The sequence below is a fragment of the Gopherus flavomarginatus genome, chromosome 2, assembly GCF_025201925.1.
Source record: "Gopherus flavomarginatus isolate rGopFla2 chromosome 2, rGopFla2.mat.asm, whole genome shotgun sequence".
Classification (NCBI taxonomy): Eukaryota; Metazoa; Chordata; order Testudines; family Testudinidae; genus Gopherus; species Gopherus flavomarginatus.
Window position 1 is genome coordinate 101,492,090 of NC_066618.1, and position 23,401 is coordinate 101,515,490.

General features: G+C 39.6%; 1 protein-coding gene across 1 annotated transcript in view; it reads left to right on the forward strand.

Annotated features, from left to right (window-relative positions):
• Nucleotides 1–23,401, forward strand: part of CNTNAP2 (contactin associated protein 2) — a 1,698,090-nt gene that overhangs the window by 1,168,283 nt on the left and 506,406 nt on the right. The window contains exon 11 of the mRNA XM_050937667.1: nucleotides 5,270–5,376. Coding sequence (XP_050793624.1) covers nucleotides 5,270–5,376 — 107 coding nt within the window. The remainder of the gene's footprint in view (nucleotides 1–5,269; nucleotides 5,377–23,401) is intronic.

The following is a 23,401-nucleotide window of genomic DNA, read 5'->3' on the forward strand; positions in this document are numbered from 1 at the left end:
GAAGGACACGGGGGGCAAGCTGCCCTTTCTGTGGCACGCAAAACCCTCTCCCCTGGTTAAGCTAGTCTGCTGCATGGCCACTTTACCGCCTGTTGACTTGGCTGCTTTTAGCAATAAGCAATAGTGATTTCAGGCACTTTACTGGTTTGCCAAAATCTCCCCATACAAGTCAGAGGTCAGGAGGGATGCAGGGCTGGAGAAAGGTTGCAGAAGGGCACAGACAAGGCTGAAGTGGGCTGGAGCAGGGACAGGATGGAGGGCAGGTTGGAAGTCTAGGGATTTTGTAACACTGCATGAGGCAGCAGTAGGGTTCTAACTTGCAGCTTTAGCAGGGTCAGTGAAATGTGTGCCTGGGAATCATTTGACCTGGGCCCTGCAGCGTACCTGAGGGCAAAGTCACTGCAGGCTCTGCTTACAGGCTGAGTCAGTGCAGCCGAGTTGCTGCTGCTTGCCTGAGTGAAGAGTCACCACAAGCTCTGTTGGAGCTGCGAGTCATGGCACTATTGAGAATCTCACCCGCTCACATCTAAAAGCCCCTCTCTGCAGCCTAGGGGGAGGAGCTACTGGACTCAGGTCTCAAGTAAATGTGGAGAACAGCTAATGAGAAAACAGGGACAGGAGTGAGGGTCAAAAGCAGGGATCCAATGGAGGACACTGAGCAGAGAACCCCAGACAGTTCCCACTGCTCCTTGAAGGGAGCCAGTGGGTACAGCCGTGGTCTGGCTGTGGATTTACCTCACAATAATCATTTATCTTGGTGTCCTCACCAAATGATTTTGAAGTTACTGCCTTCTGCTGACTTAAAATTCCCTATAGTTCGAATCACTTTCCACCCTGAACTATGTCAAATTAGTATTTAGTAAAGTAAAAATGTTGATTTAAAAAAAAAATATTCCAGAAGAAGTTGGGTTAAGCTAGCCCTCTTACAAGACACACAAAACTAACAATAGGGAGTTGTGGTTTATTGGATACATTTGACTTAAAACTTTTAACCAATTATATAAATAAATAAAATAAAAAAGTGTCCTCAGGTAGATGGTGTCAATAAATACCTGTATTGATTTTCATATTTACATGAATTATATTTGTTAAGATACATATCTGTCCAAATTAATGTAGAATTTTTTTTTGGCCAGTGGGAAATAATATTTTAAAGCAAATCTATTTTCAAATAGAATTAAGGAAGGAAATACATCCAAAGTGACACATGAAATGGTTTTGGAGAAGAAAGTAATTTACCAAATATATTGCAAGATATGAATTTAGGATTTCAGTGTTCATGAAACCACAAAGTGGTTATGAAAATAAAAGCTGAATATAGCTGACAAGGTTTAAAAACACATAAAATTACAATCAGAATTAAGGCCTTACCTAGATGTACAGAAGTGTGGGTCAGACTTATGTCACTAAAACTACTTTTAAAGTGTCATCAAAGTGAAAAAAGCTAATGCGGTCTTGGGATGCATCAGGCAAGGTATTTCCAGTAGAGATAAGGAGGTGTTAGTACCGTTATACAAGGCACTGGTGAGACCTCATCTGGAATACTGTGTGCAGTGCTGGTCTCCCATGTTTAAAAAGGATTAATTCAAACTGGAACAGGTACAGAGAAGGGCTAGTAGGATGATCTGAGGAATGGAAAACCTGTCTTATGAAAGGAGACTCAAAGAGCTTGGCTTGTTTAGCCTAACCAAAAGAAGGCTGAGGGGAGATATGATTGCCCTCTATAAATATATCAGAGGAATAAATACCAGGGAGGGATCAGAATTATTTAAGCTCAGTACCAATGTGGACATAATAACAAATGGATATAAACTGACCATCAGGAAGCTGAGCCTTGAAATTAGACTAAGGTTTCTAACCATCAGAAGAGTGAAGTTCTGGAACAGCCTTCCAAGGGGAGTAGTGGGGGCAAAAGACATAGCTGGCTTCAAGACTAAGGGTATGTCTACACTACAGGATTATTCCAATTTTACATAAATCTGATTTTTGGAAACAGATTGTATAAAGTTGAGTGCACACGGCCACACTAAGCACATTAATTCGGCGATGTGTGTCCATGTACCGAAGCTAGCATCGACATCCGGAGTGTTACGCTGTGGGTAGCTATCCCATAGTTCCTGCAGTCTCCCCTGCCCATTGGAATTCTGGGTTGAGATCCCAATGCTTGATGGGGCCAAAAATTTGTCACGGGTGGTTATGGTTAAATGTCGTCAGTCAATCTTCCCTCTGGGAAAGCAACGGCAGACAATCATTTCTTGCCCTTTTCCCTGGATTGCCCGGGCAGATGCCATAGGATGGCAACCATGGAGCCCATTCAGCCTTTTTTCACTGTCACCGTATGTCTACTCAATGCTGCTGACAGACGCGGTACTGCAGTGCTACACAGCAGCATCCCCTTGCCTTTGCAAATTAGCAAAGACAGTTAGCAGCCCTACTGTACCATCTGCTTCTTTGCAAGTTGGCAATGTTGGTTACCAGTCATACTGTACCATCTGCTGCTGTCATGGGTGCTCTTGACTGGCCTCAGTGAGGTCGGCCAGGGGCGCATGGACAAAAATGGGAATGACTCCCCAGGTCATTCTCTTCTTTAAGTTTTCTGTAATGAAGAGTCAGTCCTGCCTAGAATATCAGGAGAGTCTACTAAAGAACCAGAGAGGCAAATGGCCGCTCCGGGTCACAGCCCCAGACATGATGAGCTGCATGCCATTCTAGGGGGTGCCCCTGCAACAACCCCACCCGTTGCTTCTCTCTTCCCCCACCCCTCCTGAGCTACCGTGGCAGTTATCCCCCCATTTGTGTGATGAAGTAATAAAGAATGCAGGAATAAGAAACAACACTGACTTTATTGCCTCTGCAAGCAGAGATCAAAGGGGACGGGGAGGAGGACGGTTCGCTTACAGCAAAATAGAGTGAACCACCATTCTGCACTTGCTCAGCCTATAGCTGAAAATGGGAATCTTGACAAGCACAGGCAGGACTGAATCTCCATTTGTGTGTGGGCCTTTGGTTGACACTGATAAAATACAATATGTCCCGGGATATGTATGTTGAGGGACAGTTCTAAACGGCAGCTTCGTTGTTTGGACGGGTGCAGGGTTAATTTGATTTAACGCTGCTAAATTCGAGATAAACTCATAGTGTAGACCAGGCCCAAGATTGATAAGTTTATGGAGGGGATGGTATAATAGGATAGCCTAATTTTGGCAGTTAATTGGTCTTTGACTATTAGCGGTAAATATACCCAAAGGATTGTGATGGGATGTTACATGGGGTGGGATCTGAATTATTACAGAGAATTCTTTCCTGGATGTCTGGCTGGTGAGTGTTGCCGACATGCTCAGTGTTTAGCTGATCGCCATATTTTGGGTCTGGAAGGAATTTTCCTCCAGGGAAGATTGGCAGAAGCGCTGGGGGGTTTTCGCCTTCCTCTACAGCATGGGGCCAGGGTCTTTTGCTGGAAGATTCTTTGCATCTTGAAGTCTTTAAACCATGACTTGAGAACTGCAATGGCTCAGACACAGGTTTCAGACAGGAGTGGATGGGTGAGATTCTGTGGCCTGCATTGTGCAGGAGGTCAGACTAGATTATCATAATGGTCCCTTCTGACCTTGAAGTCTGAGTCTGTGAAAACACCAGCCATCCATAGATTCATAGAAAATTGAAAATTTCCAAATTGGAAATTTGCTGTTACTATCTCAGACCGCTATCAGATACTGTACTCTAATATTAAAATGTATAAAAATGTTTTAGCTTTTCATTCAAAAGATGATTTCTTTAAGCATGTTTTTATTAGTCTTTTGAAATTCTCTAACAGATTTAAGTGACACATCTCATTCACTGTAGTATAATAGAGAATGTAGGCAGATTGTATAGTATATTTTCTTAAAAAGCTTTTACTCTGTGGGTATAAACAAGTTTTGAAGAAGGAGGTGAACTGCACTATGGCCGGGTGTGTAATGTGTTTCTGTCAAAAATATTTTTCTCTTGGATACATGTGCAACATCCCTGTAAAATCGAAGTGATCCGTGCACACAATAGTGTGGAAGAAAAGGAAAATTCCCAAATTAATAATTCCAAAAATATTTCTCAGATAGACCATTATGTATTAAGGTGCACTATGGGTATTAACAAAGAGGCTAGTGTTAGCTATTACAGGGATGCTGTGAATTTCAAAATTATCCTGGTGATAACTATAGTTTAATTTATATTATGTTTCCAGAAAATATTTCCATTTGTTGGTTGGTAGGAGGTCTATTAATCTTCCCTTAATGTAAAAATGCAGAAATGTAGTTCATAAATATTATTTGGATGAATTCAACATGAAAGGAAAATTCCTTTAACCTTTGATCAGAAAGCTCAGAGTCTGTCCTGAGACTGGCTGAAAAGAAATTTAATAAAGGGGAAAAAAATGGTACTTTGAAATGAGATTTCAAAGCATGCTCCAAGAAGAGACAAGTAATAGTTTCAAAAAGTGAAAGTATTATGATAATTCCTATTTAAATGAATCTTTGATAGAAAAGAAACTGGTCAAACTCAAATCTTTGAAATTGCATTTTGTGGCTGTTTCAAATAATAAATGTATGTTCTGATATAATTTCCCCTATTTTTCATTCATTTCCATTCCACGTTTTCTTTTTCATTTCCTCAGATCTCTGACAATAATTTAGCTAGAGTGGGAGAGCAGGTGGGGTAAAGGTGAATTACGCTTGCCACAAGTGAATTAAAGCCTGTTAAAGCTTTTATTGTGAAGTTCACAGCACCTGGTTTGTTTTAATAATGCAAAGTTAGTAACTTCCATCTCAGCTAGCAGGCAAGCTGCCTCCGTCTTATCCCATAGTGGGCAGGACAAAGATGAACAGAATCTCACTGCTATGCTTTTCTACCTTTCAGTGACTTGTGGGTCTTGAATCCATGGGGTATGGCGTCACCTGCACAATAGAAAGATCCATGGCTTGTGATGTTATTATGATTCTGGTACTAGTCATTTATGGCCTTTAAAAACTTAATTTATGATGAGTGAATATATCCCACCATTGTCTTCCTTTTCTGCAGTCTGTCTGAAAAGGAGTCACAGCAGGGCTGTGATACATCATCTTTTGTGTGGTTGGCACAGTTTGTCACGAATTTTGTTAATCTACCTAAAACACGGATTAATTATGAGTGTAGGGCAAACCCGCATTGATATGATGTATTACTTGGCAGCTCAAAATTTGGCCATTAATAAATCTTGTTGTTTATTTGTTTTTCTCTTTGTCTCTTGTCCTGCCAGGTGCATGCCCAATCACTGTGAGCATGGTGGCAAATGCTCCCAAACGTGGGACAGCTTCAAATGTACTTGTGATGGAACTGGATACAGTGGTGCCACCTGTCACAACTGTAAGTGACACTGTGATTTGCTTCAACACTGTAATATAATCTAGAAGGCATGCACAATACTGATGTCTTTTGGTGGAGATGTAAAAGTCCAAGTCAGAGCCATTTGTGGTTATTAAAGAGCCCACAGAACTATTTTATGAGAGAAGGAATGCTGATACTTGCACCTAGCCCACATTCCATTTTGACTGCTGAAAATTCCATCCTCGGTGGTCAAATGGTTACATGAATTCTTCAATCATTGTCCTAAACTCTTGCCTAGCGTTGCTGAGAACTCCTAAATGGTGGCACTAAAGGCTGGTCTGCACTGAAAACGTACATCGGAATAGCTATGTCCACGCCTCTGAGAGACGTAGCTAGGCCACCCTATCCCGCAGCGTAGGCAGCACTAGGTTGACAGAAGAATTCCTTCATCTACTTAGATACTGCCTCTTGAGGGGGTGGATTACCTACAAGGATAGGAGAACTCCTCCCGTCACTATAGTGAGTGTCTACACTGAAGTGCGACAGTAGTGCTGCTGCTATAATGTTTTAAGTGTAGATATAACCTGATACTGAAACAGACACATGTGCAAACTGACTCTTTGGCCATTCTGAAAGTCAAACTATTACCTCTGTTGTGGTAAGTACTGCAGGCAGCACTATTAGTGCCCACTGCTTACAAGCCATATTGATTATAGCCATATTACAGCTGCATCTACTGATATACTGGGAGTGAGGAGAGAGAGGAAAAGAGATGTCCTTGTATCTTCTATAGCATCTGACTTACATGTGCAGGGCAAGCCATTGTGTGTGTGTGTTGTCATTCTAGCAAAAGGGCCTTTTCATTTTGAAAAGTGTTTTCAAAATATGGTAGATAAGATAAAGAAGACTTGTCCATTTACTGTCTTTCTCCGTTGACATGCCTACAATAACACCCTCTTACTATTTTGAGAGGACAGTTACCTTAGATTCACTACCAAAGCTACATCCAAGATGCTTGCAAATCGGTGAAAAATCCAATTACCAGTTTAATTCAGATTTGCAATTTTTTGTTTACACTTTAATGTCACATTCTAGAATTATGCAAAATATTTAATGAGAAATTTGATAATCTCAGTCTTTGGTTTCTGTCTTTTGTTGGATTTTACAAATTTCATGTAATCTCATGAAAAACTGACATTTCACAGGTTTTCCATTTCCATTTAAACTGTGCTATTTTTGAGTGAAATCTCAACGTCATACTGAACATATTTATAACACACACCATTTTAAAAGCATTTAAAATGCATTATTGTTTAATTATAGAGAGATTTGAAATTATTCAAAAAGCAGTTTTGAGAGACGAGCATTTCCATTGCTCATTTGCTACTGCTTGTGTTCATACGTGGGATCTATAAAGGCCTTCTTTTGACTCACCAATGGTATTCCTGAAAACAAATGTTTGTGATCGTTTCCCACCTCATTTAGTTGCATTTTCCCAGTTCCCAGATGGTGGTAAATAGTGTAACAAGTTAGATTTTTAAAATCTTTAATTTGTTGGACAAATTGGATTCCTTAAGACCTGCTGTCTCTTCTTAGCTTGCTGATCTAATGGTATATACAGAGGGTTAGTCACCTCTTCTTCATTTTTTATTTTAAAGCTGTGGCTTTCAGTTCAGTGTGTGGGTGCTGAGTAGTGTTGGTCACCTGTGATATACGTAGGAGGGCAAACTAGATGATCTAGTGGTCCCATCTGGCCTAAGACTCTGACTCCATGTATCTACAGCAGATTCCCCCCTCAAAAAAATTGAATTTCTATTATAATGACATGCTTCTGACGAAGTGGGTATTCACCCACGAAAGCTCATGCTCCAAAACGTCTGTTAGTCTATAAGGTGCCACAGGACTCTTTGCTGCTATTATAATGAGATCAGCTATTGAGTAATAATTTGCTCAGAAGTCTGATAATTTAATGGCTGTGACTTGAAAGAAAACAAAAATCAAGTGCAGATGGATCTAAACCAAAATCCCTATTCTGAAAACCCACTGTTTTAGGTTTTGGTCTTCTGTAGATCCAAATGTTTATAGGTCAGCCTCACTTCCAATGGTTTGCACAATGAGAAGGCAATCTTCTCCTCTCATATCCACACCAAATATCTCAGCTCTGATATTATGCTCTCCCTGCATGTGTGAGCTCCCACTTACATCAATGGGAACAGAATATTTGATATGTTGATCTGAGATGAATTTACTCTCTGGACACCATTATTACTAGCCAGGGGGTGAAAGTAAAATACCAGTACGGGTCTCCCGACCCCACACTCAGCAGGGGCTGCAGGGGCTCCCCTCTAGCTTGTTGCAGGGAGAAGGGGTACTGGCTGAGGGAGAAGCCTCTCCAGGTAGCTTGCTGTCTGCATAGGAACAGTTTAAATTTAGCTGGTCACCCCATGGTCTGAATGGCGGGATTAGGGGCTATGTCTGACGTCCTTGTTAATTTCATTCACGGTTGTTGACGGAGGACCGGATGATGAGACCAAGGCAGGGGCAGAATATAATAGCCATCTGGCTGTACAGCTTAATTCCAGAGCTAATAAAAGCCAGTGGAAGGGGAAAACTCGCTGTCACATTGGTTTCTCTCCTCCCTCCTCCTCCAGCAGGCTGTTGACAGGGCTGGGCTCAGTGCTTCCTCCAACCCCCGCACTCAGCGGGGCTGCAGCGGCTCCCCTCTAGCTTTTAGCAGGGAGCAGGGAGATTGGCTGAGGGAGAAGCCTGCCCTGGACACCTGCTGCCTGCATAGGAACAGTTGAAACATAGCTGGTCACCCCACGGTCTGAATGGCAGGATTAGGGGCTTTTTCTGGCATCCTTGTTAATTTCACTCACAGTTGTTGAGGCGGGGTGACCAAAGCCAGGGCAGTTCTTTTCTGCCCTGGATGAGGCAATCTTCAACAAACAAATGTGACTGTGAGTTTTCCCTTTCCAAGCTTTTATTAGCTTTGAATTTGAACTTTTTGTTATGCAGCCAAAGGGGTGAAAGTAAGCCAGTACTGAGTGCTCCACTTTATTTGCCGGTACACTGCTGCACCTTTTTTTACCGGTACTCTGTACCGGCTTACTTTCACCTCTGTTACTGGCTTATAAAAAGTTTCTTACCTGGATACTTCTCTCCATGCCTTATAAACAAACTCCAGAAGCTTGAACAGGATGAACTGAAAGCTTTTCATTAAGGTGATATTCTCCCAATCAAGTACGGCATGTGGAATGGGATGCACAGAATTGTCATCCATATGCCAGACCAGGGAATAAAGTGGCTGCTGCAAAAGTGGTGAGGAGCCAACGTGCACCATACCATGTGGTGAGTGATGGATTTGGTCCTACCCCAAGCGCCAGTATAGTGTAGGCCTGGTTTGACATGAGTAATTAGATGTGGGTGAGGCCTCATTTCTTGAGAGACTGGTTTAGGGTGGTAATGGATCTGCAGGCTGGAAATAGAATGTCTGTACTAGTGAAGATAAGAGGGAACACCCACAGAACCATTTGTAATTGGCAAGATAACAATGGATAAGATATTTTGGGAACATAAAGATGAGGTAAAGAGTAAATTATACTTGGACAGTGTGTGGATACAGCATGCTGTACAGGGATTGGTTTCTACACAGTAACCAAGCCAATTCCAAAATGTGTAATGCAATGTAATGTGGAAATGTATATAAAGGAAGATCAGTGCTGTATAACTTTGGATGGTACACTTCTGTCTGATCAACTCAAGTGTAGTTTGATTGTATGCCAATAAAGAAATCTCAGTGGTTAGTTCGACATCGAGCTGGATGGATAATGGCTTGGTGGCTAGTGAATGGAGAAGGACTCAGAAGCCACCCCAACATACTCCTGAGTGAATCAAGTCTCAGAGGATATCATCTTTTACATAATTATTTCACAAAAAAACTGTCAGCCAAGGAAAGTTTATCTGTTGGCTAGAAGGGGGCCAGAATTTCTCCTCATGCATTTCAGACTATACAAGCAATAAGCAAGAGAGAAAAATATGTCAATAAAAAATTGTTATTTCATTTTATGAAAATAATAATAATACTTAGTTATAGAAATGCCTTTTAAGTTCCTTCCTTCTTTTTGAACATGTAGCTATTGGGTTTAAAATTCTTCTCTGAGACCATTAAATATAAGAAGGAACTCATCTTCAAAGTGAATTGTGCCACTGTTGGACTGTAATATACCCAAAGAAATCAAATGCGTAAAAACTGATTATTAAAGAAAAACATGACCATGTGTAAGGGACCACTCCTGTGGTTTGTTCACAAGCCAAATTCCCATTGATGTGATTGAGAGTTTGTGTTCATAAAGATTGCAGGATTAGGACAGGGAAGGAAATATAGAATTTCATAGTTAAATAGTATTTTGGTGAAACAAAGAAAAAATAATTTGGCGTATGTATTTGTTGAGCCCTTTAAGTCTGAATTTTCATAGTTTTAGGGTTTTTTTTTTCTGGTTTGACACCACGACTTTGAAAATCATTTATTTTTGTGCATGTGAATGGGCAGTTTAGATATTCGTTTCATCTGGATAAATGCAATGAGGGATGTTTAGTTAATTAAGCATGTTCTCACTGACCAGTGAATCTTTGAAAATAAGAATAAACTACTTTTCCTCCTTGAGTGCCAACGAGAGAGAATAAGGAACAGAAGTAGAGAGTCACTTCCTTGAAATCACATTCACTAAAAAAGAAAAAAAAATAATCCCAGTAGCTGTGTACATTTCTCTTAATAGCATTTTCATCTGACTTCTGTAGATAAAATAATGCAATAAGGAAAGGAAAAGATGCTACTGGACTGCTATGTCAAAAGGGGGATTTGAAGTACAGTGTCTGTCATTCCGGTACAAGCAGGATAAAAGCACATGGGATTATAGCAAGACAGGTCATCTGGAGGCACACAGCACAGGAACCTTTGCCTTTGCAACACAACTAAAGTTTCAGGCTAATCCCTTTCTTCATATATTGCTTTAGAAAGACGGAAAAAGGTTTTTTTTTGGTTTTTTTAAGGATCTAATTTCCGTTTTACAACGAGTGTTGCAATACTTTTAAAATTACCCTTTTCTCTTTAGAGAAAAAGTTTCTTTGAAAGGTGAGCTTCAATTTATGAAATGAAAGCATCATCTTAGTAGAGGTGATCACGGAATGGTCTCCATGTTGTGGACCCAGCTGTATAGCATGTCAGAATTTCAGCAACTTTCTGTAACGAAACTCAGAATCAGGGGAAACTCATGTTTTATGACAAGCCTGCAATTTGCCAGGTTTGCCACCATCGGTATTCATGACCCTCCTAGCAGTCTTAGGTCTATGCTAAGTGCAGTCAGCAAACCTAGACTGTTTTTGGTTTGAGGTGGGAAGTCAGCACTATTCTGTAGTTTTGACCTGAAACCAGGCAACACTCTGGAGCTTTGTCTGAATTTCATTTTGGATTTTTAGGTTCATTTGAAGCAGAAACTCAAAGCCAAACTCAAGGGATAAACTCTTTAAACTTAAATGGAGTAAATATTTGCATGAAACCCCTGTGCATCCAAATGACTTTTTTTCACACAGCTCTAGTCATGATGCATTTATTAAATGAGAATGCAAACCACAATAAGTATATAGAGGAAGAGAAAATACACATTCCTTAGAATGAAGTAGTAGTAGTATTTTTTTTTAAACTAGAAAAAATGATACTTTACAGGAAGAAATTTCACCTAGAAACAAATCTGATGTTATGATAATGGCTAATTGTCTCAGATTAGGAGTAGCAGTTCAGCACATTTACTTTTTCAGCACATTTTATGATGTTTAAATGACTAAATAGTTTTGGATAAATTTGCTTTTCAGACCCTGTAAAAGTAGTATTGTGGTGTTCAATATTTGTCTCCACTCAGTAATTTCCATAGCAAATGAGTTCAGTTTACAAATGAAATGTTTATTCTAACTGCCTGCCAATTCAACAAAAGATCTGAGAGTCACCTCTCTTCTTGCATTTCAACATCTACCAAATTCTGCTCTCAGTTACAGATGTGCAACCTTGTTTTCCTGTGAGGTTTTATGCAGGAGTGATGGGTTATAAATTTTGCTAATGATCTATAAAAAGGAATATAATCCAGCTCACTCTCTCTTAACTATGTTGGCTCTACAGAACCAACAGAAGAAGTAAAAACATAAATACTTTTGACAGTATAGGAATAGTGAAAGTGAATGCACACAAAATTCAGGTTGATTGAGTAAAGCATGCCATTTTTACTTTATCAGAGTAGAACAGCACTTGATATTTTAAATTTTTCCAAACCCAGTATTGTAACATTTACTGGTTTTCTTTCATTAGCTGTGATACAATGGATTAACAGAGGCTGGACTGTAACTCTGATCGCTGAATTCCTTGGATTTGTCTTCTGAAGGCATGCAATCAACAAGTATTTTACCCTACATTCTGGAATGTGAATAAAAGTTAATGGGGAAGGTGGGAAAGCACTCTTAAAATGTTGAGTCCATTTAGTACCACTAGGAGCCTAATGGGGTTTGACGGGGTTTTTTGTTTCCTCCCCTTGCTCCACACCTTCTCCCTAAAATTGAAATATTCTGATTACTTTAATAAAGGATTTAACAGCATCTAGAAGCAAACTTAAGATAAAATTTGAATCAGACCTTCTGTGTCACTTCATGTTGTTATTTGTATGGGCAATGGTGTAATTTTGTTACTTGATTAAGTTGATTGCCAAATTCAGTCATCGGGAAAACAAATTTAATCTTCACTGACTATAATTTTCATGCTGGGACTATTTAAACTCCAGCAGGCTCTCTATTGATTAGTTCACAACAACTGTGTTTCCCTGGTTTTTGTAATGAGAGAATTCATTGAGACTATTGAAACCTGAGCTTTTTGCATCTTTTGATTAAAACAAGAGAGACATGATATTACCTGTTCACATCATGAAATGGTTATGTTTTCTCTTACACTGATAGCAGCCGTGTTCTTTTGGTCTAAATGAATTTTATTTTAGATAGGAATCACAACAGTGTGATTTGCCTCTTCTGTAAAGGCTGCAGCATCACTCAGAACAAAATGGCTACTGTCTTTGCACACAGTCAGGCTTGTTAGAAATTTTAAAGTGCAGTACAGAGAAAGTAGAGGCCTCAGAGTTTCATAGACATAAGGATGGTTTGTTTGGCCAAGATTAATATTTTTTAAGCCAAGCCACAAAACTCTTTCCTTCACACAATATCATAAAAGGAAAAGTGAAATTTGCATGAAGACCAAGAAGAAATTTCAGAATTTCACATTTGAAAAGAGATGAATAATAGAGCAAGCTACTTTACCAATTCAACATAATCTGAGCTGAAACATACATAGCCAGACAGTCCAGCAGTAATAAGGATACTTCTTGTGTATCAGGGTGCAGGAATATGGAAATAAAAGTGCCCTCATCATACTTAAGGCAATTGGGATACGCACAAACAGGGGTAACAGCATTTAAGATAGTTGTCATCAGGTAGTCAGACTGCTGACTACCATATACTAAGAAAACAAAGGAAATAATCTCTTTTAGAGTTAAAGCTTCCATGCAAGAGCGAAGTGTTGCACTTTATTTTCCTAATAATGTGCAAAAAATCCTCCCCCACAAACATCATTGCAGCAACATTCTCTTGGCTAGATTTAGTAAAACTTAAAAAAAAAAATCTGAGTATTAAAATGCTTTAATCGGTTTCTTGGAAATGAACTCTCAACTCACTGTGGAATAGACAGAATAGTTTGGTGGTTAGTATTTGCATGAGCTTTAAACTAGAGAAGTCTCATATGCGCTCACAAGGGGGTTAGTGTTTGATGTCTATAGGGGTTTTACATCAATGGGAACTGTTTATGTGGATCAAGTGCACTACAGGCCCTAAACATTAAAAGCTGGATGGAACTCTCAATGTCTTTATATTAAAATAAATAAATAATAGATCTACCTTATGAAAACAAAGAAAAAAATGAGTCTCCAAGAAGACTCATCGAGAATTAGGGAAGGCCTGATTTCCCCCTCTGTCTTCACTATTAGGAAGAGGGGTTGCTTGCATATCCTGTCCCACGGGAAACTCTTTTATAAAGAGGTGAGGAAGAAAATAACGTATGCTGTTTGACTTCCCAAAAGAAGCTACTGAGGTGGGAGGTGAGCAATTACTTAGCACCATCTGAAGTGCCTGGAAGAAGGCAGAATGGGACATTTGATGCAGGAGGAGGGCTTGGTAAAAGGCCAAGCCACCAAATGCCAACTGAGATACTTGAGGAATAGACTGACTGCTATTTTACTGGGAGGAAGGAATGACTGAGAGATTACAAATGACCCCTGCTGTGGCAGGGAGGGGCCTTCGGGCAAGGTAGGTGACTGTGCAGCATTCCGGTTGGAGTTTAATGTTGGTCTGAGCTCAGGCTTTCAAGTGAATTTGCTAGGGTTGGTTCTCTTCCACTCCTAACATACCGACCTACAGGGCTTCAGTATATGCTTTCTTTGTTAGAGACTCCTTTTAGCCTTTGCCTAGGAGGAGGAGGCGGCATGGCTTTTGTTGTATTTTTAGTACAAAGATGGCTTGAATTTCTGATGCCTCATTTAATGTTTTGAGTCCATGTACTGCCTTTGTTCCACATATGAAGCCCAAACTTTTCTTAAAGACTGGGTGACCTAATTTAGAATATCTTTGTAACACTCCTGTGTAGAAGCCTTTTGCTGTGAAAATTCCCCCTATTCATGAATCTTTCCATTCTCTCCCATCACTGCAATTAGAAAAGAAGAAAGCAAAGTAACCACAGTTTTACATATGTAACAGTAAGTAACCAGAAACATATGTGTTTCCATTTAAAGCCAGTCTTCAAATGTCAGAGTGGACCAGTTTAGCAAACTTTCCCTCATGACACTGAACTCAGCTGTTGGTTTCAGTTTGGCTTTTTTCAAACAATTCTGCAGGTGATCTTTCGGTGAATGAATCCCTTGACATCTTTAGAAACAAAAAATGCTCAGACATTTTACCAGTCCCTTACTCCATATTGTAAATGTCTGTGTGCATGAGTGATCTAATACACTGACATTCCAAATGCCTAAAAATTACAAGGATGCTTGGGAAGGAAGAAAAGAGTGAGTTTTTCTATGAAAGTCAGAAGTTAATACATTTTATTATGCCCTTGCCTTATTTTTAAAACATTTCTTATCAAATTAATATTCCTAATAGATGTCAGAATGAGAGTCCTAGAGAACAAAATCTATGGGTGTTAAAAATGCGCAGACATGGCACACCAGTATTGACTTGAAAGCCCTGTTTCCTATATTTAGAATGTGCCATATCCTGTGGCAAGGTGTAGTAATTTACTTGTTAAGGACTCTGTGAATGGGCTGATTTGCCACCTCCCTCTCAGCACAGAATACGTATGCTGGGTATCCAGAACTAAATTTTGTACCTGAAGTTTTTCTTTATTGTTAAGAGCAACAAACATAAATCTTGGCTGAGGTTCCTCTGCTATTTATAAACTTTCCCTGCAAAACCACCTGCTTCACCCATAAACTATCTCTTGCCTGAGGCTTTCCACTTTTTGTCTTTCTTTGTTGGAGCTAATGAGATCTTGTCCCATTCTGCCGCCAGGATAGCCTAGGCACAGGCGGAGCAAACAATCTCACTGGTATAGCTCCGTTCTGACATGGACGGACCACCTGTAGAAGGGTAGATCAATCTCCATGTCATTGAAATCCTTGTCTACTCCCCTGACGTTGCAACCTGGGAATTTATGAAAGGTTGCCTAGCCACATTGGTGATGGCTTTTGTGTGTGTGTTACAAATGCCTTCCATTTATTGAAAGGAGTAAGACTCCTACTCATTTTGCATAGGTCACTAAACAGGGAAGGGAAGGACTTTCATTTACTACCAACCACGACTTCATTTGAACCTTCAGCCTATAGTAGAAAGACTCTATAATTCTGCTCTTGTTATTCATGCAAAACTCCTTTTAACTTCAATGGTAGTTTAATGAGAGTCAGGCTGTCAGGATTTAATTTGATCACCATGACCACCAAGCCATGCTGTCTGTCTTCTTTTATAAAGAATAGCAGATCTTTATTGAAAACATCAATTAAAAGGTGTTTGAAATCAGTACATTCAAAACCTACTTCACATATTCCTTTATTAGTTTTTGATTCTGATACTTGGTTATTAGTAAGATAATGAGTTAAACTGATAGAACATAAGAATGTCCAGACTGGGACAGACCAATGGTCCATCTAACCCAGTATCCTGTCTTCCGGCAGTGACCAGTGCCAGATGATTCAGAGGTGATGAACTGAACAGGCGATCATTGAGTGATCCAGCTTCTGGCAATCAGAGGCTATAGGCACCCCGCAGTTGGGGTTGCATCCCTGAGAATCTTGGCTGATAGCCATTGATGGACCTATCCTCCATGAACTTATCTAGTTTTTTTTTTAACCCAGTTATAGCTTTGGCCTTCACAACATCCCCTGGCAATGAGTTCCAAAGATTGATTGTGCCTTGTTTTATACCTGCTGCCTATTAATTTTATTTGTTGACCCCTGGTTCTTATGTTATGTGAAGGAGTAAATAACACTTCCTTATTCACATTCTCCATGTCACTGATGATATTATAGACCGCTGTCATATCCCCTCTTAGTCATCTCTTTTTCAAGCTGAAAAGTCCAAGTGTTGTTAGTCTCGCCTCATATGGAAGCTGTTCCATATTCTTAATCACTTTTGTTGCTCTTCTTTGTAACTTTTCTAATTCTAATGTATGTTCTATGGGATGGGATAAACAGAACTGCACACAGTATTCAAGATGTGGGCGTACCATGGATTTATATAGTGGCATTATGATATTTTCTGTCATCTTATCTGTCCCTTTCCCAATGGTTCCAAACATTGGGGTTTTTTTGTTTGTTTTTTTTGACTGCTGCTGCACCTTGAACAGAGAACTGTCCACAATGACTCTAAGATCTCTTTATTGAGTGGTAATAGCTAATTTAGACACCATCATTATATAAGTGTTTTCCAATGTGCATTACTTTGAATTTATCGACTTTGAATTTCATCTACCATTTTATTGCGCGGTCATCCCATTTTGTGAGATCTCATTGTAACACTTCACAGTCTGCTTTGGACTTAAGAAAGTGCCTTTCATGACCTCAGTAGGTGGACTGTAGAAATTCTTGGGTCTCTCTGCAAGGACACTGTCTGAGCATGCCATGTGAAGGTCACAGATGTCTTTAAATTATTTCCAAGTAAACATATTCCTATCTGTGCCTTGTACATATTCTGTTCATGCTTGTACTCATTATTGCTGATGTTTACCTTCCAGCCTTTTACCTGTTTGAAAAGTTCCTTAGATGTTTGAAATCTTTTAAACATTGTTTACTAAATCTCTTTATTCTTTCCATTTTGTCCATAAAATCTTTCATTTCTTTTTAAACTATGTTTGACATATCAGTATTTTCTATGTTGCATAATACAGGCAATATTTGGGTATAACATGTCATCCCACTGGTGCCTGAGAAGCTGAACTAGGAAAACATACAAAAATCAGGGGTGTTTATAATTGATAAAACTGTAACCCTTCTGCCAAGTGTTGTCAGCAGCAACAGGATTCAATATTTAAGAGTTCATCTTAAAATTACAAACAAAACAGGCTTTTGAGCCCCCACCCGGAAACCTGAAAAAACCAGAATAATCAGAAATGTCTTATATTTTGAGAGAACTTGTCACAAAACTGCTTCCCCCTTGTTTTTCCATTGGGAATTTGTGTCACGTGGATATTTTAAATATTTGCCTGTGAAACTTGATGCTTCTGTGAGTGTTGTCTTGAGTGAGCAAATCTTCCCAATGGCAAAATAGGGCTTTGTGCAGACAAAGCCATTTTTGCACTGTAAACATAAACCCTGTTCATTCAAATACATACACTAGTGTGAGTTCTGTTACTTCAGTGAGACTCAGAATGGGTGCAGGGGTTCATACTAATGAATCATTTTTGCATGGTTCCTATAAATTGTAATAATGAATTTGATTTGAGATTTTATTAGAAATCAGTACAGTTTCCCAGGCGTATGGCAAAATTTTTCTCCTTGAATTGGATGAAAATGTAAAGAATAATAATTCTAGGGCACAAAGCCCTCTTGGGGGGCACTTGGCATTTCTGTTGATCAGATCCTTTTATTCTCAGCCTTTCAAAATAGTGTCAATCTATTCCCCCCAAATACCAAAAGGCTAGTGAGATACTATGCCCAGATACTATGGTGATGGGGACCATATAAACACTTTGATACAGATGCTGCAAAATTTCATTTTTGAAAGTAAAACTTATTTTCCCCAGAGCCTTTACAAAAAAACAAAAATGTTGGAGTATTTGAAGTTGAAGCCCTAAAAACAAACGGCATAATTATGTTTGCAACGTTATATTTAAAAGAATTATATAACCATTACAGCAACTTTAAAAAAGCGCTAATCTCTTCCCCAATCTGGGTTTTTGAAAGAAAATGCTAAACACTAAATTAATTAGTTTTTCGTGATCTGGTCTAAGGTGCTGCTGTTGCTGCTTTCCCCTTTTCCCCTCACCCAAGTATGCAAACCAATATTAAATTGTCCCTTGTTTATTAACATGCACTCTCTAGGGGGAAAAAAGACATTTTTGGCAGTGAACTGATAAATTAAACATAGATGCAACGCCACCAAGTGTCAATATTAGCACTTAACACCATTACCAAGCAACACATATAAAGCTAGCAAATATAGAAGTTTTACTTTTATGTCTGTTTTTTATCCCCAAAAAATAAATATCACAGGCCAGACCTGCTCTCAATTCTCCATTGCTGCTACAAATTTACTGCAGATTTATAATGGTGAACTAACAGCTTTTGGCCTCTGATGTTTCCAAAATATAGCCGGCATCCTACATTTGAAACTATTTCCATTATTATCATAAGAAAATTAAAACCATATTCAGGAAAGAGAGGATTGCAGCTTCGAGAATCAGGTATAACATTGCTACTACTTGCTGAAGATTATATAATTGAGAAAACCAGAAAGAAAGAGCAACATGAAATGTAAATGCATAGCCTGTGGTAAATATATTGAAATTAAAATTTCTATTGGAATGAGGAAATCTCTGTATTGATGTTATTAAGGCAAAGCCAAGGAGGATCAGAGTACCCTCAGTTCCAGCTGTGCCAATCTTTCTTACTTCAGAGGGCTTGCCCATGTAGATCTGAGGGTGGAGTCTAATCCTAAATTTAGAGCCACAATGCACCATAAATTTTTAAGCAGAGGTCCCATTAAAACCAGCCTGTAGAAATTGTTTGGGGGCCCAAGTTCAGCATGATACTTACATGTGTTTAATTTTAAGCATTAAGATTTAGGCATGTACTTTGGTAATTTGTTGAATTGGGTCCTGTGCCTTGGAACAATGAGATATTGCTGGATGAATTGCCAGCAAAATATTTACTATCATCTATATATTATTGTTATGAAAAATGCACAAACAAATATTATTTCCAGGGCACAATTAACAGAACCCATCTAATTAGCAATAGACAATTTTTAAAACTATTCATGTATGGAATAAAATCCTTGTCAGAATTAATCATAACCTGAAAATGACTTGCATGTAAAGCCTATAAATTAATTAACTTTCTTTTAATCTTTTCCATTAAGAAAAAATAGTTTAAAGTGTTTTAATAGTGAATGAAGGAATAATTGCAAAATGTTAAGGTGTTGATATTAAAATTCCATTGACAGCCATTAAAAAAGAAAAACACATTTTGAAGTTGATTAGTAATTCTGACTTTCTCAAAGATGTGTGAGTGCTAAGTTTCTGCACAGATCTACTGTAAATATACAAAACAGTCTAAATAATGATGATTTCTGCTTAACACATCTGCAGGATGTTTTTAACACCCTGAATATAATTTCCTTACACAATGCTTGGGATAGGAAGTATTAGCAGATGAAACTTGTATCCATTGTTTTTAGTTAATTAATGATTTAAATTAATGATTAATTTAATTAATAATTTGAAAAGCAGCAGCTTCGGTAGCTAATCAAGCTTCGGTAGCTAAGATTGGTATCATTTCCTCCTGTTTTTAAGAGGTATTTCTGATAACTCTGAGGCAATATTTTTCACAAAAATCTTACATTTTAAATGGTTTCTGCCATATACGGAAGGCAGCGTCTTCAAATGGTTAGGGTACTGCAGTGGGAATTAACAAACCTGGGTTGTGTTCCTGGTTCTGGCACTCACCTGCTATGTAACTTTTGGCATGTCACTTTACTTCCCATTGTCATCTTTTCCTCATCAATAAAATACTTAACTTACTTTGTAAAGCACTTTTAGATCTATGGATGAAAAGCACTGTAAGAATTAGAGCTGGTTGAAAAATAAAAAGAAATTTTGCAAAAAAAAAAAAATAAATTTTTTTGTTCAAACATATTTTCATTAAACATCTATCAATTTTTAATCAACCACTTCCAATTATCACTTACAACATAAGATTTCCAAAAATGATACTTTTGTCAATTTAGTCATCTGGCAGAATTTTTTTTATTATTGCATTTAAAAAAACTTTTTAGTGGAAAAATTCTTATTTTGAAAATGGAAAACGAAAGTATTCAATAAAAGTGTATTATAATGTGAAAAAAATTAAAAAAAATTAATATAAAAAATTCCCACCCCCCCAATGTTATTCTAAAATTTTCAACCGGCTCTGATAATTATCTAGTATTAGTACCCTGTTCAGACGGCCACATTCAGGTACAAGGACACATACATTACCCATACTGTGGGTAATAGTACTGGGGAAGAGGTAGACTTCACACAGTCTCTTCATTCTTTTGGGTGCATGTTGCGGGGAGTGGATGGGACAGGATGATGCAATGGGCAAAACCCCTGCTCTCTCCAATGCAGTGGCCAGTGTACTTGTGTTTGCAATCCAGGGGATTCACACTGCATCCTAGTGCAGTGTGCATCTTCTGATCATGGCACAGCTATATTGTGACATGCTCAGTGAGGCAAGCTGCCTAGGGACAATATGCCCTAGAGTGAGTGTAGTGGATGGCCTCCCTACTCCTGCCCGGAGGGGTTAAAACAGCCCTGGAGAGTGCAACAGCTGGGAAAAGAAGGCCGATTGGGGGAAGCAGCCACAGGTGTGCCCACGCCCCAGTCAGGCCACAGCTCGCCTTAAAAGAGGGCTGAGGGCCAGAGGCTGAGGGAGATACTCTCTCTAGCTTCAGAGAAAGAAGGACCTGGCTGCCTGGGAAGCTGAGAAGGGTATCTAGGGTGGAGCAGTGCTGGCGAAGGGCAGAGGGAGCTGGGGAGCTCCAGCCTAGCAAGACCCCAGCTGCAGGCCAAGCTAAGGGCCCACAAAAGGGTACTAGGGCTGCAGAGGGGCAGCCCAGGAATAGGCAGAGGCAGCTGATCCAACTCCTCTTGCCAATGATGAATGGTTTACAAACTGCTGTCTGCCCCAGGGAGCAGGGTCTCGATGATGACTGGCAGTAGCCACTGAGGCAAGGTGGGGATAGTGAGTTGGGGGTTCCCCTGGGAGGGGAAACTCAGAGCAAGGGGGTATTGTGGTGGGCAGAACCCCTGGGCAAAGGGCACTGGGTCCGTAATGGACATGGAGGCCAGTGGCAAGTGAGACATCAGCCAGCAGAGGGAGCTCCGGAGCTGGAAAAGAGCTAATTCCCTGGACAACCAGCAGGAGGTGTCATGTCGGTGAATCGTTGCCCCGCCACAGCCCATGACAATGCATTGCCCATGTTCAAGGTTCATGACAATGCATTGCCCATGTTCAAAGTTCATGACAAAACTATAATCTGGCAATGTATTATTTCATTTTAATATCAGATAAATATAAATACATTAAGGACCACATCTTCCTGTTCTACCATGGGTAAAACGTCCATAGTGTCAGTGGAAGCTGACAGGTTTCAGAGTGGTAGTTGTGTTCGTCTGTATCAGCAAAAAGAACAAAGGAGTCCTTGTGGCACCTTAGAGACTATCAAATTTATTTGGGCATAAATTTTCATGGGCTAAAATACACTTCATCAGGTGCATGCAGTGAAAAATACAGTAAGCAGTATAAATATTACAGCACATGAAAAGATGGGAGTTGCCTTACCAAGTGGGAGGTCAGTGCTAACGAGGCCAATTCAATTAAGGTGGAAGTGGCTGAGTTATTTTGGCCTCTTGCACAAGCATCAGTCAAAAGTGAACAGCAAGATGCACAGAATCAGCATAATTTCTGAGGCCTTGATCAAAGTTGTGGAAGCCCTGCCTGTAGGTTTGGTGCTTAGTGATTTTGGTGGGAAGAAAATGTATCTGGGGCAGTGTTTCCCAAACTTGGCATGCCGCTTGTATAGGGAAAGCCCCTGGTGGGCCAAGCCAGTTTGTGTATCTGCTGCGTCCACGGGTCCGGCCGATCGCAGCTCCCACTGGCCACAGTTCGCCGCTCTAGGTCAATGGGAGCTGCTGGAAGCGGCGGCCAGTACGTCCCTTGGCCTGCGCCACTTCCAGCAGCTCCCATTGGCCTAGAGTAGCGAACTGCCGCCAGTGGGAGCCACTATCAGCTGGATCTGAGGACGGGGCAGCAGGTAAACAAACTGGCTCGGCCCACCAGGGGCTTTCCCTACACAAGCAGTGTCCCAAGTTTGGGAAACACTGACCTGGGGGAATGATTGCTCTGCACAGCAGCATTTTTTTTTGAGGGGGTGGGGGAGGATTGGTTTGTTTTTTTTCCTGGTTGGCTGACAATGGGAATCTCCTAGTTGGTCTGTGCTGTTATGGGACCCAGGAACAGCCATCCTTTTTCTCCTCATATCACAAATGCATAGGTTAGTTAGAACAGGAGTGCAGAGATCTATCATGTTTGAAGCCACATCTGATGAGTGCCAGTCCACAATGAGATTATGTGCCCCCATGTCACTAATTGGGTTGTGTGTTGGTAACCGCAGACTGAAGCTTTTATTCTTAGTTTCTTTTTGGCCTCTTTAACCTTCTCCTTTTCTATTTCATTTTAGAGCAGGATGAAATTTCTGGTTGTTACCATGTGATATTTACATGTTGCAATCAATATTATTTGAGATTTGTTTGGTTTTTTTTGAGTTAGTGCATCCATTTTTCAGTGCATCTTGTCTTAGACTTGCTAAAATAGGCTCCAAAGATGCAGAGCCAGGCTGTGGTCCCCAACAAGCTCTTGGCTCAAGGGCCTCCTGATTTGGGAAGTTTGAGTAAAGAAGAAAGTCCCCATCCCATCCCCACGTTTGTGAAAAAAGTAAGTTTCTAGCCCTTTCCCTTGGGAATATGGCCCTGAAAATTATTTGAAATGACCAAAATAGTATGTTTCAACATTTCAAAATGAAAATTTTGGAGGAAAGGAGTTTGGTTTGAAACTTTTTCATTTTAGAATTTAAGTTAATTTGAGCATTTAAAAAAAGTAAAAATTGAAATGAAAGCTTTCAAAACTATTGAAAGAAAATGATTCCATTGACTTGAATCAGATGGTCAATTCATGAAAAATTTTGACTTTTTGATGGTTTGGGCCAGGAAGATTTTTTTTTAAATCTCAGTTTTTCCTCCCAAGCTAAGGAAATTGAGTCCTACCTTCCTGGACTTAACACCACCTGAGTATGGCTAAGAATTCTTATATCTTATTAACTTCAGTGGGATTTTGTTATCCTAGCACCTTCAGGGCTGGGGTGATGAGGAAAGAAAATGGAACATGAGGGGAAAAAAGATAAAAGGGAAGGACAAAATGTGGACATATGTTTATCAAAGGGAGGAAAGAAAGAAAAAAAAACCTGTCTAAAAGAATTTAAAAATATAAAATTGTAGAGAGTAAGGGGGAGAGTCATCTTGCAGGAAATAATAGGGGAAAATAAGCTGAAGTGAATGGCAGAATTGGAAAAACTGGAAGAAACAGGAAATATAAAAATGTGGTCTTATAGAGAAAAGTAACTTAGAATTCAAAAATATTTTTCACCATAGAAAATTAAGTTGAAGGAAAACAGGTGC